A 14787-nucleotide genomic window follows, 5' to 3' on the forward strand; every position below is an offset into this window, starting at 1 on the left:
GCTGATGATGGGAGTGCTGATGATGGGAGTGCTGGTGATGGGAGTGCTGGTGATGGGAGTGCTGATGATGGGAGCTGGTGATGGGAGCTGATGATGGGAGTGCTGATGATAGGAGCTGATGATGGGAGTGCCGATGATAGGAGCTGGTGATGGGAGCTGGTGATGGGAGCTGGTGATGGGAGTGCTGATGATGGGAGCTGGTGATGGGAGCTGGTGATGGGAGCTGGTGATGGGAGTGCTGGTGATGAGAGTGCTGATGATGGGAGCTGATGATGGGAGCTGATGATGATAGGAGCTGGTGATGGGAGTGCTGATGATAGGAGCTGGTGATGGGAGTGCTGATGATAGGAGCTGGTGATGGGAGTGCTGATGATGGGAGCTGGTGATGGGAGTGCTGATGATGGGAGTGCTGATGATAGGAGCTGGTGATGGGAGTGCTGATGATAGGAGCTGGTGATGGGAGTGCTGATGATAGGAGCTGGTGATGGGAGTGCTGATGATAGGAGCTGGTGATGGGAGTGCTGATGATGGGAGTGCTGATGATAGGAGCTGGTGATGGGAGTGCTGATGATGGGAGCTGGTGATGGGAGTGCTGATGATGGGAGCTGGTGATGGGAGTGCTGATGATGGGAGTGCTGATGATAGGAGCTGGTGATGGGAGTGCTGATGATGGGAGCTGGTGATGGGAGTGCTGATGATAGGAGCTGGTGATGGGAGTGCTGATGATAGGAGCTGGTGATGGGAGTGCTGATGATGGGAGCTGGTGATGGGAGTGCTGATGATGGGAGTGCTGATGATAGGAGCTGGTGATGGGAGTGCTGATGATAGGAGCTGGTGATGGGAGTGCTGATGATAGGAGCTGGTGATGGGAGTGCTGATGATGGGAGCTGGTGATGGGAGTGCTGATGATGGGAGTGCTGATGATAGGAGCTGGTGATGGGAGTGCTGATGATAGGAGCTGGTGATGGGAGTGCTGATGATAGGAGCTGGTGATGGGAGTGCTGATGATAGGAGCTGGTGATGGGAGTGCTGATGATGGGAGTGCTGATGATAGGAGCTGGTGATGGGAGTGCTGATGATGGGAGCTGGTGATGGGAGTGCTGATGATAGGAGCTGGTGATGGGAGTGCTGATGATGGGAGCTGGTGATGGGAGTGCTGATGATAGGAGCTGGTGATGGGAGTGCTGATGATGGGAGCTGGTGATGGGAGTGCTGATGATGGGAGTGCTGATGATGGGAGCTGGTGATGGGAGTGCTGATGATAGGAGCTGGTGATGGGAGTGCTGATGATAGGAGCTGGTGATGGGAGTGCTGATGATAGGAGCTGGTGATGGGAGTGCTGATGATAGGAGCTGGTGATGGGAGTGCTGATGATAGGAGCTGGTGATGGGAGTGCTGATGATGGGAGTGCTGATGATAGGAGCTGGTGATGGGAGTGCTGATGATGGGAGCTGGTGATGGGAGTGCTGATGATAGGAGCTGGTGATGGGAGTGCTGATGATAGGAGCTGGTGATGGGAGTGCTGATGATGGGAGTGCTGATGATAGGAGCTGGTGATGGGAGTGCTGATGATGGGAGCTGGTGATGGGAGTGCTGATGATAGGAGCTGGTGATGGGAGTGCTGATGATGGGAGCTGGTGATGGGAGTGCTGATGATAGGAGCTGGTGATGGGAGTGCTGATGATGGGAGCTGGTGATGGGAGTGCTGATGATGGGAGTGCTGATGATGGGAGCTGGTGATGGGAGTGCTGATGATGGGAGCTGGTGATGGGAGTGCTGATGATGGGAGCTGGTGATGGGAGTGCTGATGATGGGAGTGCTGATGATAGGAGCTGGTGATGGGAGTGCTGATGATAGGAGCTGGTGATGGGAGTGCTGATGATGGGAGTGCTGATGATGGGAGCTGGTGATGGGAGTGCTGGTGATGGGAGTGCTGATGATGGGAGCTGGTGATGGGAGTGCTGCTCTTTCCTGCTCCTCGGCAGCACTGGCTTCTGTTGGGAGGCGGCAGATCCTCCATCCTCGCAGCCGGCAGCAGAAGAGTTAAGCGCACATCTGCTCTGCTCAGTAACCCTTTCGCTGCTGAGGCAGCCGCCTCCCCCTCCTCCTGTCTCGCATAATACAGTCTCAGCCGAGTACAGCCCCATAAGGGGTTAATGCGGGCCGGCCCAGCTGACAGTCAGCTGATCGCGGTGATTGACAGCTCCCCCCTCCTTCCCCCCCTTCTTGTAAAGTTTATATACTATTATGCTAATGAGGCCCGGGGATCCGCGCTCCCATTGGCCCGCCGTCCCCCGACCATTCGCCATTGGGCCGGTGACGTCAGAGCAGCTATAAAACTCAGCTTTGCTTTTAAAGTGAATGATCCTTGAAAATCCCCGGTCTTCCTGACGCCGTGCTCCCCTCTCCGGCTGCCCTCTCCGGTCCCCTCTCCGGTCCCCTCTCCGGTCCCCTCTCCGGCTGCTCTCTCCGGTCCCCTCTCCGGTCCCCTCTCCGGCTCCGCACTCTCTTCTTTCCCTGGGACTTTTTGCAAAAAAAAAACACAAAAAAACTTTTGAAGATGAAGTGTTATAGAGATCCCCTTTAAGAGAAAAAAAAACCCTTACAGTGCCGGGGGATGCGCACCGGGATTAGCGCTAGAAAGATCGGCGCGACCTTCTTCTAAGCGATTTTGGGGGCAAAGCGACCAAGCTGGCTCATCCAGCGGCGCCAGTGCCGAGCAGCCTGGTGTCCCCTCTGCAGCCCGTGTGGAGGACTGTGCCCGGCAGCAGGAGGATGGCATCAGATCTGGCAATGAGCTCGTCCGACCTGCCCACCAGTCCCCTGGCCATGGAATATGTTAATGACTTCGATCTGATGAAGTTTGAAGTGAAAAAGGAACCGGTGGAGACCGATCGCATCATCAGCCAGTGCGGACGCCTGATCGCCGGGGGATCGCTGTCTTCCACCCCGATGAGCACGCCCTGCAGCTCGGTGCCCCCTTCCCCGAGTTTCTCAGCCCCCAGCCCCAGCTCTGGGAGTGATCAGAAGAGCCACCTGGAAGACTATTACTGGATGACCGGCTATCCCCAGCAGATCAACCCGGAGGCTTTGGGGTTTAGCCCGGAGGACGCTGTAGAAGCGCTGATCAGCAGCACCGGTACCGCACCGCACCAGCACCAGCAACACCAACAGCACCCGCAGCAGCAGCAGCAGCTCCAGGGCTACGATGGCTTTGCCAGGGGGCAGCAGTATGCATCCTCGGCTGGGATGCCCGGGGAAGACATGGGCTCTGCAGCGGCGGTGGTTTCTGCAGTCATAGCAGCTGCTGCAGCAGGGGGTCACCACCACCACCACCACCACCACCATCCTGGAGGAGCAGCCGGGGTGCAGCCTGCAGGAGGAGGAGGTGGAGGAGGCGGTGGTGGAGGAAGCAGCAGCTCCCCAGCTTCTTCTTCATCATCAGTGGTCGGGGGTCTGCACCAACCACCCCACCACCACCATCACCACCACCACCACCTGCACTTCGACGATCGCTTCTCGGATGAGCAGCTGGTCACCATGTCGGTGAGGGAGCTGAACCGACAGCTGAGGGGGGTGAGCAAGGAGGAGGTGATCCGGCTGAAGCAGAAGAGGAGGACCCTGAAGAACAGGGGGTATGCACAGTCCTGCAGGTTCAAGAGGGTGCAGCAGAGGCACGTCCTGGAGTCCGAGAAGAACCAGCTGCTGCAGCAGGTGGAGCACCTCAAGCAGGAGATCTCCAGGCTTCTCCGGGAGAGGGACGCCTACAAGGAGAAGTATGAGAAGCTTCTGGGAAGTGGCTTCAGAGAAAACGGATCCACCAACAGTGACAACCCTTCCTCTCCGGAGTATTTCATGTAAGTGTCAGCTTCACTTTTTTTGCTTGTGCCATCCAACTACCCTAGACTAGTAGACATGCTATCCCACCTTCGCAAAAAAAAAAAAAATGGTACCCATCCAATTGTAGACTTTGTCACTAAGCTCATGTTATACCAGGAGAATTTTAAAAGTGGACATGCTGCCAGACACACCTGAGCTTGGAGTACCCCCATTGCCTAGATGTCATCCAACTCAAACTTAGCTTTGATGTATTAGGTGGCCAGTACTTATCACTCCACTTGAGCCTGTTGGGACTTGCCTGAGGCTTTACTAGTTAGGACATGCTGCGTCCCTTACACTAGACTTTGGGTCTTGGTAGAGAACATGCCACCCAACTGACTTGTGGACCGAAGAGAAAAAAGCCACTCAACTGACTTGTGGACCTAGGAGAAACAAGCCACCCAACTGACTTGTGGACCTAGGACAAACAAGCCAACCAACTGATTTGTGGACCTAGGCGAAACAAGCCACCAACTGACTTGTGGACCTAGGAGAAATATGCCACCCAACTGACTTGTGGACTTAGGAGAAACATGCTACTCAACTGACTTGTAGACCTAGGAGAAACAAGCCAACCAACTGACTTGTGGACCTAGAAGAACCATGGTACTCAACTGACTTGTAGACCTAGCACATACAAGCCAACCAACTGACTTGTGGACCTAGGAGAAACATTTCATCCAACGGACAGGTAGAACTAGGGGAAACATGTCTATCAACTAACTTGTAGACCTAGGAGAAACATACCACCCAACTGACTTGTAGACCTAGGAGAGACATGCTGCCCAACTGACAGGTAGACCTTGGAGAAACATTCCACTCAACTGACCAGCAGATCTAGGAAAAATGTGACACTGAAATGACTTGTAGACCTAGGAGAAACAGTCAACTGACCTGTAGACCTAGGAGAAATATGCCACCCAACTGACTTGTGGACCTAGGAGAAACATTTCATCCAACTGACAGGTAGAACTAGGGGAAACATATCTATCAACTAACTTGTAGACCTAGGAGAAACATACCACCCAACTGACTTGTAGACCTAGGAGAGACATGCTGCCCAACTGACAGGTAGACCTTGGAGAAACATTCCACTCAACTGACCAACAGATCTAGGAAAAATGTGCCACTGAAATGACTTGTAGACCTAGGAGAAACAGTCAACTGACCTGTAGACCTAGGAGAAATATGCCACCCAACTGACTTGTGGACCTTGGAGAAACATGCCACCCAACTGACTTGTGGACCTAGGAGAAACATGCCACCTAACTATAGACATTCCAGCAAACATAACAGCCGTGGGGTGTTTTAGGAAGACAGGTCACCTTCTTTGTGGAGAAGGGTCTTTATATGGGATAGGGACCAAGGTAGAAGTACACACAATCATCTTCCAGTAGCCATATTTTTTACGAAGAATCACATGCCACCTCATTCACACTAGATCTTGATAGGACACATCTCACCACACACATCACTAGCTTGCTTAAGGTGTCCCTTTTACAACTTTTGTGCCCTCATTCCTACCATACGAGTGGGTGAGGGCCCTTTAACAAGTCTTACCAATTTTTCTACTTTATTTTTATGCACTATGGTAGTCTATATATAGATGTTATAAAAGGCATCTATTCCACCCTCACGTCTTTGGTGGAATGTTGAGGGCTCTTACTAATAAGAGTGGCATTTCTTAATAAAACGGATATACTTACCATCCATCTGCCCACAATTTATCAATAAACCCTTATATTTATTAGGATCCATCTAAAAAGACAGTACTAATTGACCATGATGGTAGAAAGACCTCTCTGGTGATCTGTAGGACGTCAGATGGTCCATTTGTATGATTATCTGGTCACTATGACCCATTCAATCATCCCTTGTATGGCCAACGTTGATGGTTGGATCTTCTTTCCCTAAAACACCCCCCTTCTTTTTTTTAGGAAGGTTAGAGAACACTTTTTACACCCTTTTACCCATGTTTTCATTTTGCATCCCCCCATAGTGTCTCACTCTTCGGCTGTCATTGTGTATGTGGTGCATTTTATGTCATTAAGCATGTTGAAAAGTTTCCCATGCATTTGATTATACAACCCTATGCTATTATTACATTTTATATTACTTTGCTCCTTGGTGCACAAAGTGATATGGGGAAGTTATAGTCCATCACTCCCATGCAAAGTGGTCTCCTCGAAGCAGGGACCGTGGAAGCCCCCTCTAATAAAACATCCGTATACGGAACTATGGTCTTTTATATAGAACTATGGTCTTTTATATAGAACTATGGTCTTTTATATAGAACTATGGTCTTTTATGTGGGACTATGGTCTTTTATATAGCACTATGGTCTTTTATATAGCACTATGGTCTTTTATGTGGGACTATGGTCTTTTATATAGCACTATGGTCTTTTATATAGAACTATGGTCTTTTATGTGGGACTATGGTTTTTTATATAGAACTATGGTCTTTTATGTGGGACTATGGTCTTTTATGTGGGACTATGGTTTTTTATGTGGGACTATGGTTTTTTATGTGGGACTATGGTTTTTTATATGGGACTATGGTTTTTTATATGGGACTATGGTTTTTAATATGGGATTATGGTTTTTAATATGGGACTATGGTTTTTTATACGGGACTACGGTTTTTTATACGGGACTATGGTTTTTTATACCGGGCTATGGTCTTTTATATGGGACTATGATCTTTTATATGGGACTATGATCTTTTATATGGGACTATGGTCTTTAATACGGGACTATGGTCTTTAATACGGGACTATGGTCTTTTTATGGGACTATGGTCTTTTTAATGGGACTATGGTCTTTTATATGGGGCTATGGTCTTTTATACGGGACTATGGTCTTTTATACGGGACTATGGTCTTTTATACGGGACTATGGTCTTTTATACGGGACTATGGTCTTTTATATGGGGCTATGGTCTTTTATACGGGACTATGGTCTTTTATATTGGGCTATGGTCTTTTATAAGGGGCTATGGTCTTTTATACGGGACTATGGTCTTTTAAACGGGACTATGGTCTTTTATACGGGACTATGGTCTTTTATACGGGACTATGGTTTTTTTTACGGGACTATGGTTTTTTATACGGGACTATGGTTTTTTATACGGGACTATGGTTTTTTATACGGGACTGTTTTTTTATACGGGACTATGGTCTTTTATACGGGACTATGGTCTTTTATACGGGACTATGGTCTTTTATACGGGACTATCTTCTTTAATATGGGACTATGGTCTTTTATACGGGACTATGGTCTTTTATACTAAAATATGGTCTTTTACATTGCACTACCCTATTTTATGTGGGACTATGGTCTTTTTATGTGGGACTATGGTCTTTTTATATGGGACTATGGTCTTTTTATACGAGACTATGGTCTTTTATATGGGACTATGGTGTTCTTTTATACAGGACTATGGTCTTTTTTATGGGACTATGGTCTTTTTTATGGGACTATGGTCTTTTATACGGGACTATGGCCTTTTATACTAATATTTTATTGCTGCTTTATTGTTATATGGTTTATATAGGTGCCATAAAAGATTGTGGGGTTGTCTGGAGGAATCTGGGAGTTATGGAGCTTGCATGAACTTCCCTTTGATCATTTTGGTCACCCATGCTTGCACCCGTAAAAAAAAATCCCCTATGCACTCATATGAAGACTGCACTTTGAAATTTATCATCACTTTACGCTTCCTATTTGTTTTGTTTTTAAGGTCATGAGTTTATGAGCTTGCCAGAGCGAAAAACAGAGAATTGTTGCCATCCCGAGTTCTTCATATGAGCTTGCAATAAAAAAAAAAAATCCAAAAAAAAATGTGAATTTTTAGACTATCTCGCTGAATTCATCCATTTTTGAGAGTTGCTGAACTATAAACAAACAAACAAAAAAATATAAGAGGAGATGATCATTGATGATGATGATGATGATGATATAAAGCAACCTGCCAAAATGAAGCCTGCATCAAACTTCATATGACTTTATGGCCCAAAATGAATGAGACTCGGCCCGCCATTAAAAAAAATCCCATACTCATCTCATGCATTACGCTTGCTGTTGTGTCTTGGCAACAAAGAACTGTTATTGTTATAAGACTTTATGGAAAAAGAGACATTATATTAATAAGAAGGCCCTGCATGCTGGACATGTACGGTATAATTATTATTTTTTGGGTTTTTTTGTTTGTTCTTTTTAATTTTTTTTTATTTTTTGCTTGGAAAATGGACTTCTGGAAAATATGGCATGACATTCATTTGTTTTTTTTTTATGTTCTTCAATCTTCATCACTTTTTTGAGCTGCCAACAAAAAAGTGCAACCTCGTTCCCCCCCTCTTAAATAAAGTTTGCATCTGCTATATATATATAAAAAAACAAAAAAAAGACAAAAAAACTGCTTTTTCCGAAATATGCAAAACGTCAGTTTTATTATTTTATTATTATTATTTGAATGCACTGATTGCTTTTCCTTCCAAGGTGACAGAATGGAATTTCTTACTTAAAAGTAAGAATGTTTAAGAAAAAGAGAGACGTCTTGGGACTAAATGCTGTGAGCTAATAATTAATTTTTTTTTTTTTTATTTTTTATTTTTCAGATTAAGGGGGAAAATAAATGACCTTTTTTGCATTTGGTTTTTATCAGATGTGGAATGTTATGGGTTTGTAGTACATATTGTTCCTTGTTCCCAGTTACAATGTATCTTAACAGTTTCAGGAATGTCTTAAATTTATTGGAACCAGTTAGATCTGTTTTAGGAATAGAATATTTTTTTCTTTTTTTTTTTTTTTAGATTGATGCACTTGTTGCTGGAGGGTTAAAAACTGCTTTAGAATTTTTTATTTTTAGTTTTTTATTTTAATTTGTTTTATTTTTTTCAATGCATGTGCTTGCAAAATGGAACATTATTTTTTTTTAGATGATTGATGCACTAAATTGTTGTTGGAGGGTTAAAAATTGCTTTGGGATTTTTATTTTTATATATATATATATATATATGTATATGTATGTATATATCTATCATGTATATGTATTATATATATATATATATATATATATATATATATATATATATATATATATATATATATATAAATTTATTTTCAATGCATGTGCTTTCAATCTGTTTTGGGAATAGAACATTTTTTTTAGATGATTGATGCACTAATTTGTTGTTGGAGGGTTAAAATTTGCTTTGGGATTTTTTTTATTATTATTTTTATTTTTTTCATTTTATTTTATTTTTTTTCTAATGCATGTGCTTGCAATCTGTTTTAGGAATAAAACATTATTTTTTTTATTTTTTTTAGATGATTGATGCACTAAATTGACTTTGGAGGGTTAAAAATTGCTATGGGAATTTTTTTTTTATTTTTTTTTATTTTTTTAATGCATGTGATTGCAACTTATCCATAAGTTGAGTATGTGTTACACCCATGGTTTACCACTGTCTGTATTAGAAAACCAAAGGTATTAAAAGGGTAAGCCTATTTTCCAATTAAAACTGAAATAAAATATTATTTTTATTTTTTTTTTATTTTCTCATAATTGAAGTATTTGGGACTGAATTGCACTAAGATATAACCTGCAAGCATATAATACAAATGCAAAAGAAAAAAACAAACTAAAAAAAACTCTAATACAAAATGTATGAAGAAAAAACGGCATTACTGCACAGTTTTAAAACAATGCAGTTTTTTTTTTTAATTTACAGTATAATATTGTGGTGCAGAACTGGATTTTCTGTAGCTTCACAAATTCCACACAAGTCTTAAAAGGCAATAACCAGGAAATAAAAAAATGATTTATTATTATCAGGGACTGATATCATGTCTTTTACATATAGTTACCATAATAGATTTTTAAATGTGTCAGCTATTATGTTATTTGTGTTTTATTTTTTTTGTTGTTTTTTTTTCCTATCTATATTTTGCTGTGCAAAATTGTTTTTATATTTTGAGTTACTAACGACATGTGTTGTATTTTTTGTGCTCTGTCATTTCACTTCTATGGTCATATCGAAAGGAGGAGAAAAAAATAATCTACCATAATAAACTGCAGTTTTTTGATTCTGTACTGGGTCTTGGATTCATGTTTTCTGCAGGAAATTGCAAAACTTAAAAAAAAAAAATAATATATATATATATATATATATATATATATATATATATATATATATATATAGCATCAAGTGTCCTAGTTACATTACAATATTTTGGTGTGGAAGTAGTTACATTCTATTTGTTTATTTTTATTTATTTATTTATTTATTTATATTATTATTTATTTTCTTTTTAGTCTTATTTCCTCCTTCTTATCTTAACACTTTGCACCAATCTGTCATTTTTTTTTACTCACTAGTATAATATAATATTTTGGCCTGGAAGTAGATACATTCTATTTATTTATTTATTTTTTTATTTATATCTTTTTTCTTTAATCTTATTTCCTCTTTTACACCTTGCCATACTTTGCACCAAGCTGTCATTTTCTAACCACTAGTGCAATGTAATATTTTGGTTTGGAAGTAGATACATTCTATTTGTTTATTTTTTTTATTTATTTATTTATATTCTTTTTTTTTTGGGCTCTTATTTCCACACTTGGCACCAGTCTGTCATTTTTACCCACTAGGCCAGTATAATATTTTGGTTTGGAAGTAGATACATTCTATTTGTTTATTTATTTGTATTTATTTATATATTTGTCTTTAGTCTTATACCTAACACTTTGCACCACTCTATCTTTTTTTTTTTTTTTTTTTTTACCCACTAGTACAATGTAATATTTTGGCTTGGAAAAAGTTACATTCTATTTGTTTATTTACTGTTATTTATTTATAATTTTTTTAGTCTTATTTTTACTGTCTTATACCTTGCTAACACTTTGCACTAGTCTGTCAATCTTTTTTACCCACTAGTACAATGTCATATTTTGGCTTGGAAGTAGATACATTCTATTTGTTTATTTTTATTTATGTTTTTTTTAGTCCTTTCTCCTCTTTTATACCTTGCTAAGACTTTGCACCACTCTATCATTTTTTTTCTTACCCACTAGTCTCATGTAATATTTTGGCTTGGAAGTACATTCTATTTGTGTATTTATTTATTTTTTTTATTTATATATTTTTTTTATCCTTTCCTCTTTTTTTTTTTTTTTTACCTTGCTAACACTTTGCACCACTCTATCATTTTTTTTCATCCACTAGGTAATATTTTGATTTGGAAGTACATTCCATTTGTTTATTTATTTTTATTTATTTACGGTATATCCATTTTTTAATCTTATTTCCTCTTTTATACCTTGCTAACCTTTTGCATGACTCTATCATTTATTTATACACTAGTACAATGTAATATTTTGGTGTGGAATTAGTAACAATCTATTTGTTTATTTATTTATTTTTATTTATTTATATCCTTTTTTTTTTAGTTTTATTTCCTTTTTTATACCTTGCTAACATTTTGCACTAGTCTATCATTTTTTTTATCCACTAATACAGTGTAATATTTTGTCTTGAAAATAGATACATTCTATTTGTTTATTTTTATTTATATTTTTTTTAAGTCTTCTTTCCTCTTTTATTCCTTGCCAACACTTTGCACCAGTCTATCATTTTGTACAATGTAATATTTTGGTTTGGAAGTTGATACATTCTATTTATTTATTTGTATCATTTTCTTTAGTCTTATTTCCTCCTTTTTACCTTGCGAACACTTTGCAGCAGTCTTTCATTCGAGTGCTTGATGTAAAATGCCATTTTTTCATTTTATTTTATTTTATTTTTTATTTTTGTAATATAATAATAATGATGTACAATATCATGTATTATTATTATTATTATATATATATATTTTATTTTTTAATATAATAATAATGATGTACAATATCATGTATTATTGTTGTTATTATTATTATTATTATTATTATTATTTATATTATTATATTTTTTATTTTATTTATTATATTTTTTTAATTAAATGTATTTCTTTTTGTAATAGCAAAAATAAATCCCATAAGTGGCTGAGCTTGTCGGTAGTGTAGGTGACAATATTTTTTTGCCGCCTTTTAATTGCAATAGTAATTAGCGTCACCTATCAATTCGCCACCGGCGTAGATCTTACGGGGGAGGGGGGTCCATTTGGACTCCATATTGTTGTATGTTATTGCATTAGATCGTTTTATATCACCCTCGTAGAACGCCCCCTCCCCCCCTGCATTGGTCCTGGGTTTGACCCCAGAGACGATGCCCTTTGACACTTGACCCTTTGCTGCTTGGACAATGATTACCAATCCATACACCAGTTCATTTAGGCTCATATCATGGTAAATTTGTAATCATAGAATATACAGGGACAGATATTTACCCATATGGGACAGCAAGGGTTAAATAGTATAGCGCAGCTTCATTTGCTCCTGGACCATGCACTGGAAGGGTTAACCCCTGAGTTCCCAGGAATGTATCCATTCATCCAAGTATCTATGAAAAGTCCTATAATTATTTTTTCTAAATATGTGCCCCCCCATTAACCCCATCATGTCACAACCTCTCCTATCTAAAGTACTAAATTGTAAAAATAGATGAGCTGTTCTGGCTTTTAACCCTTTCCTTGTTCTTTATGAATTATATCTGGTTATGTATAGCGGTGGGTTGGCGCTCGGCAGTGTATACGGTTGTATATAGGTAGATTCCATATTTTTATGTTTTCTTCTTCTTAAGGGTTCTAAGTGCAGGGATCGAAATCAGCTCTGGGGAAATATAACCCGGTCTATAGGCCACGTTACATGCATAGCTATGGAGATGTAGCAGAGCTGAGATGGAAGGGTTAACTGTCAACCATCTCAGCACTGCTACATCTGTTTAGGATATGAACGCTTTCTAGATTTCTGCACTCTCCCTATCTGATGTAGCAGAGCTAAGATCTGATCTTGCGAGGATGCGAAAGGGTTAACTCCCAACAAACTCAGCTCTGCTACATCTGTACAGGATAGGATGTCAATTCTGTCTAGATTTCTGCACACTCCCTATCCTCTGTAGATGTAGCAGAGCTGAGCTTTGATCTGACAAGGATACACAAGGGTTAACTCCCAACAATCTCAGCTCTGCTACATCTGTATAGGATATGAATTCTGTCTAGATTCTACACACTCCCTATCCTCTGTAGATGTAGCAGAGCTGAGATCTGATCTCACGAGGATGTGAAAGGGTTAACGCCTAACAAACTCAGCTCTGCTACATCTGCATTTGATGAGAATTCTGTCTAGATTTCTGCACACTCCCTACGCTATGAGATCTCAGAAGGGTTAACTGTAAACAATGTCAGCTCTGCTACATCTGCATAGGATATGAATTCTGTCTAGATTTCTGCACACTCCCTATCCTATGTAGATGTAGGAAAGCTGAGATCTGATCTCGCGAGGATGTGAAAGGGTTAACGGTCAACACACTCAGCTCTGCTACATCTCCATAGGAAAGGATGTCAATTCTTTCTAGATTTCTGTATACCCCTATCCTATGTAGCTGTAGCAGAGATGAGATTGTTGATAGTTAACCTCTTCCCATCCTCACAAGATCAAATCTCAGCTCTGCTACATCTGTATACGACAGAATATGAATTTTGAATGGTTTTCTGCACAGTCCCTATCCCACGTAGACGTAGCAGAGATGAGATTTCATCTCATGAGGACGTGGAAGGGTTAACTGCCAACAATCTGAGCTCTGCTACATGGGATAGGAACTGTGCAGAAAACCATGATGTAGCAAAGTGGAGATTTGATCTCACAAGGATATGGAAGGTTAAGTGTCAGCAAAATCAGCTCTGCTACATCTGCATCATGTAGAGTCTCCATCCTACGTTGATGTAGCAGGTATGAGATTAGATATGGCAAGGTTGTAGAAGGGTTAACCGCCAACACTCTCAGCTCTGCTACATCTGTATAGAATAGGAATTTTGTATGAATTTCTGCATAGTCCCTATCCTATCTAGATGTAGCAGAACTGAGATTTGATGTCACAAGGATGCCTAAGGGTTAATTGCCAACAAACTCAGCTCTGCTACATCTGCTTCCAGCACAGTCCCCATCATATGTAGATGTAGCAAAGCTGAGCTTCTTGGCAATTAACCCTTTGGCATCGTTGTGACAACAAATCTCAGCTCTGCTACATCTACATGGGATAGGGACTATGCAGAAATACATACACATTCATATTCTATGCACATGTAGCAGAGCTGAGTTGGTTGGGAGTTAACCCTTACGCAACTTCGTGAGATACAATCTTGGCGCTGCTACATCTAATCTCATGAGGTTGCATAGGGGTTAACTACCAACCAACTCAGCTCTGCTACATGTGCATAGAATATGAAATATGTCTAGATTTCTGCATGGTTCCTATCCCACGTAGCTGTAGCAGAGCCGAGATTTGATTTTGCGAGGAGGCAGAAGGGTTAACCGCCAACAAACCTAGCTCTGCTACATCTGTATAAGACATGGATTCTGTATGGATTTCTTCACAGTTCTTATCCTATGTAGATGTAGCAGAGCCAAGATCTGATCTCACGAAGATGTGGAACAGTTTACCGCCAACCATCTCAGCTCTGCTACATCTGTGCAGAATATGAGTTCTGTACGAATTTCTGCATCCTATGTACTGTGGATGTAACAGAGCTGAGATTAGATCTCATGCAGATGCGGAAGGGTTAACCGCCAACACTCTCAGCTCTGCTACATCTGCGCAGGATATGAATACTGTATGGATTTCTGCTCAGCGATGTCCCAGCAGAGGACACCGCGTCTTCAATGACAAAGCGGAGACGCTTCCGCATGTAATGACGCACCGTATATAATTCAATAGTGGGAATTATGGTCTAGATCGGCGCTGATGGGATG

At 40.8% G+C, this 14787-nt stretch overlaps 1 protein-coding gene across 3 annotated transcripts in view; it reads left to right on the plus strand.

Annotated features, from left to right (window-relative positions):
* The first annotated feature begins 2377 nt into the window (after nucleotides 1-2377).
* The window catches only part of MAF (MAF bZIP transcription factor), a 98762-nt gene continuing 86352 nt past the window's right edge, over nucleotides 2378-14787 (plus strand). Inside the window, exons 1-2 of one of the 3 annotated variants that reach the window (XR_012727298.1) lie at nucleotides 2378-3857; nucleotides 7621-8052. Coding sequence is in view for 2 of the 3 variants with exons in the window: in XM_075325855.1 (XP_075181970.1) it covers nucleotides 2776-3857; nucleotides 7621-7627 (1089 nt within the window). In the remaining variant the exon portion in view is untranslated. Of the gene's footprint in view, nucleotides 3858-7620; nucleotides 8897-14787 lie in introns of those variants that run through there. The other 2 variants (XM_075325855.1, XM_075325854.1) reach the window with 2 other exon arrangements.

The sequence above is a fragment of the Anomaloglossus baeobatrachus genome, chromosome 10 (assembly GCF_048569485.1).
Source record: "Anomaloglossus baeobatrachus isolate aAnoBae1 chromosome 10, aAnoBae1.hap1, whole genome shotgun sequence".
Taxonomy (NCBI): Eukaryota; Metazoa; Chordata; class Amphibia; order Anura; family Aromobatidae; genus Anomaloglossus; species Anomaloglossus baeobatrachus.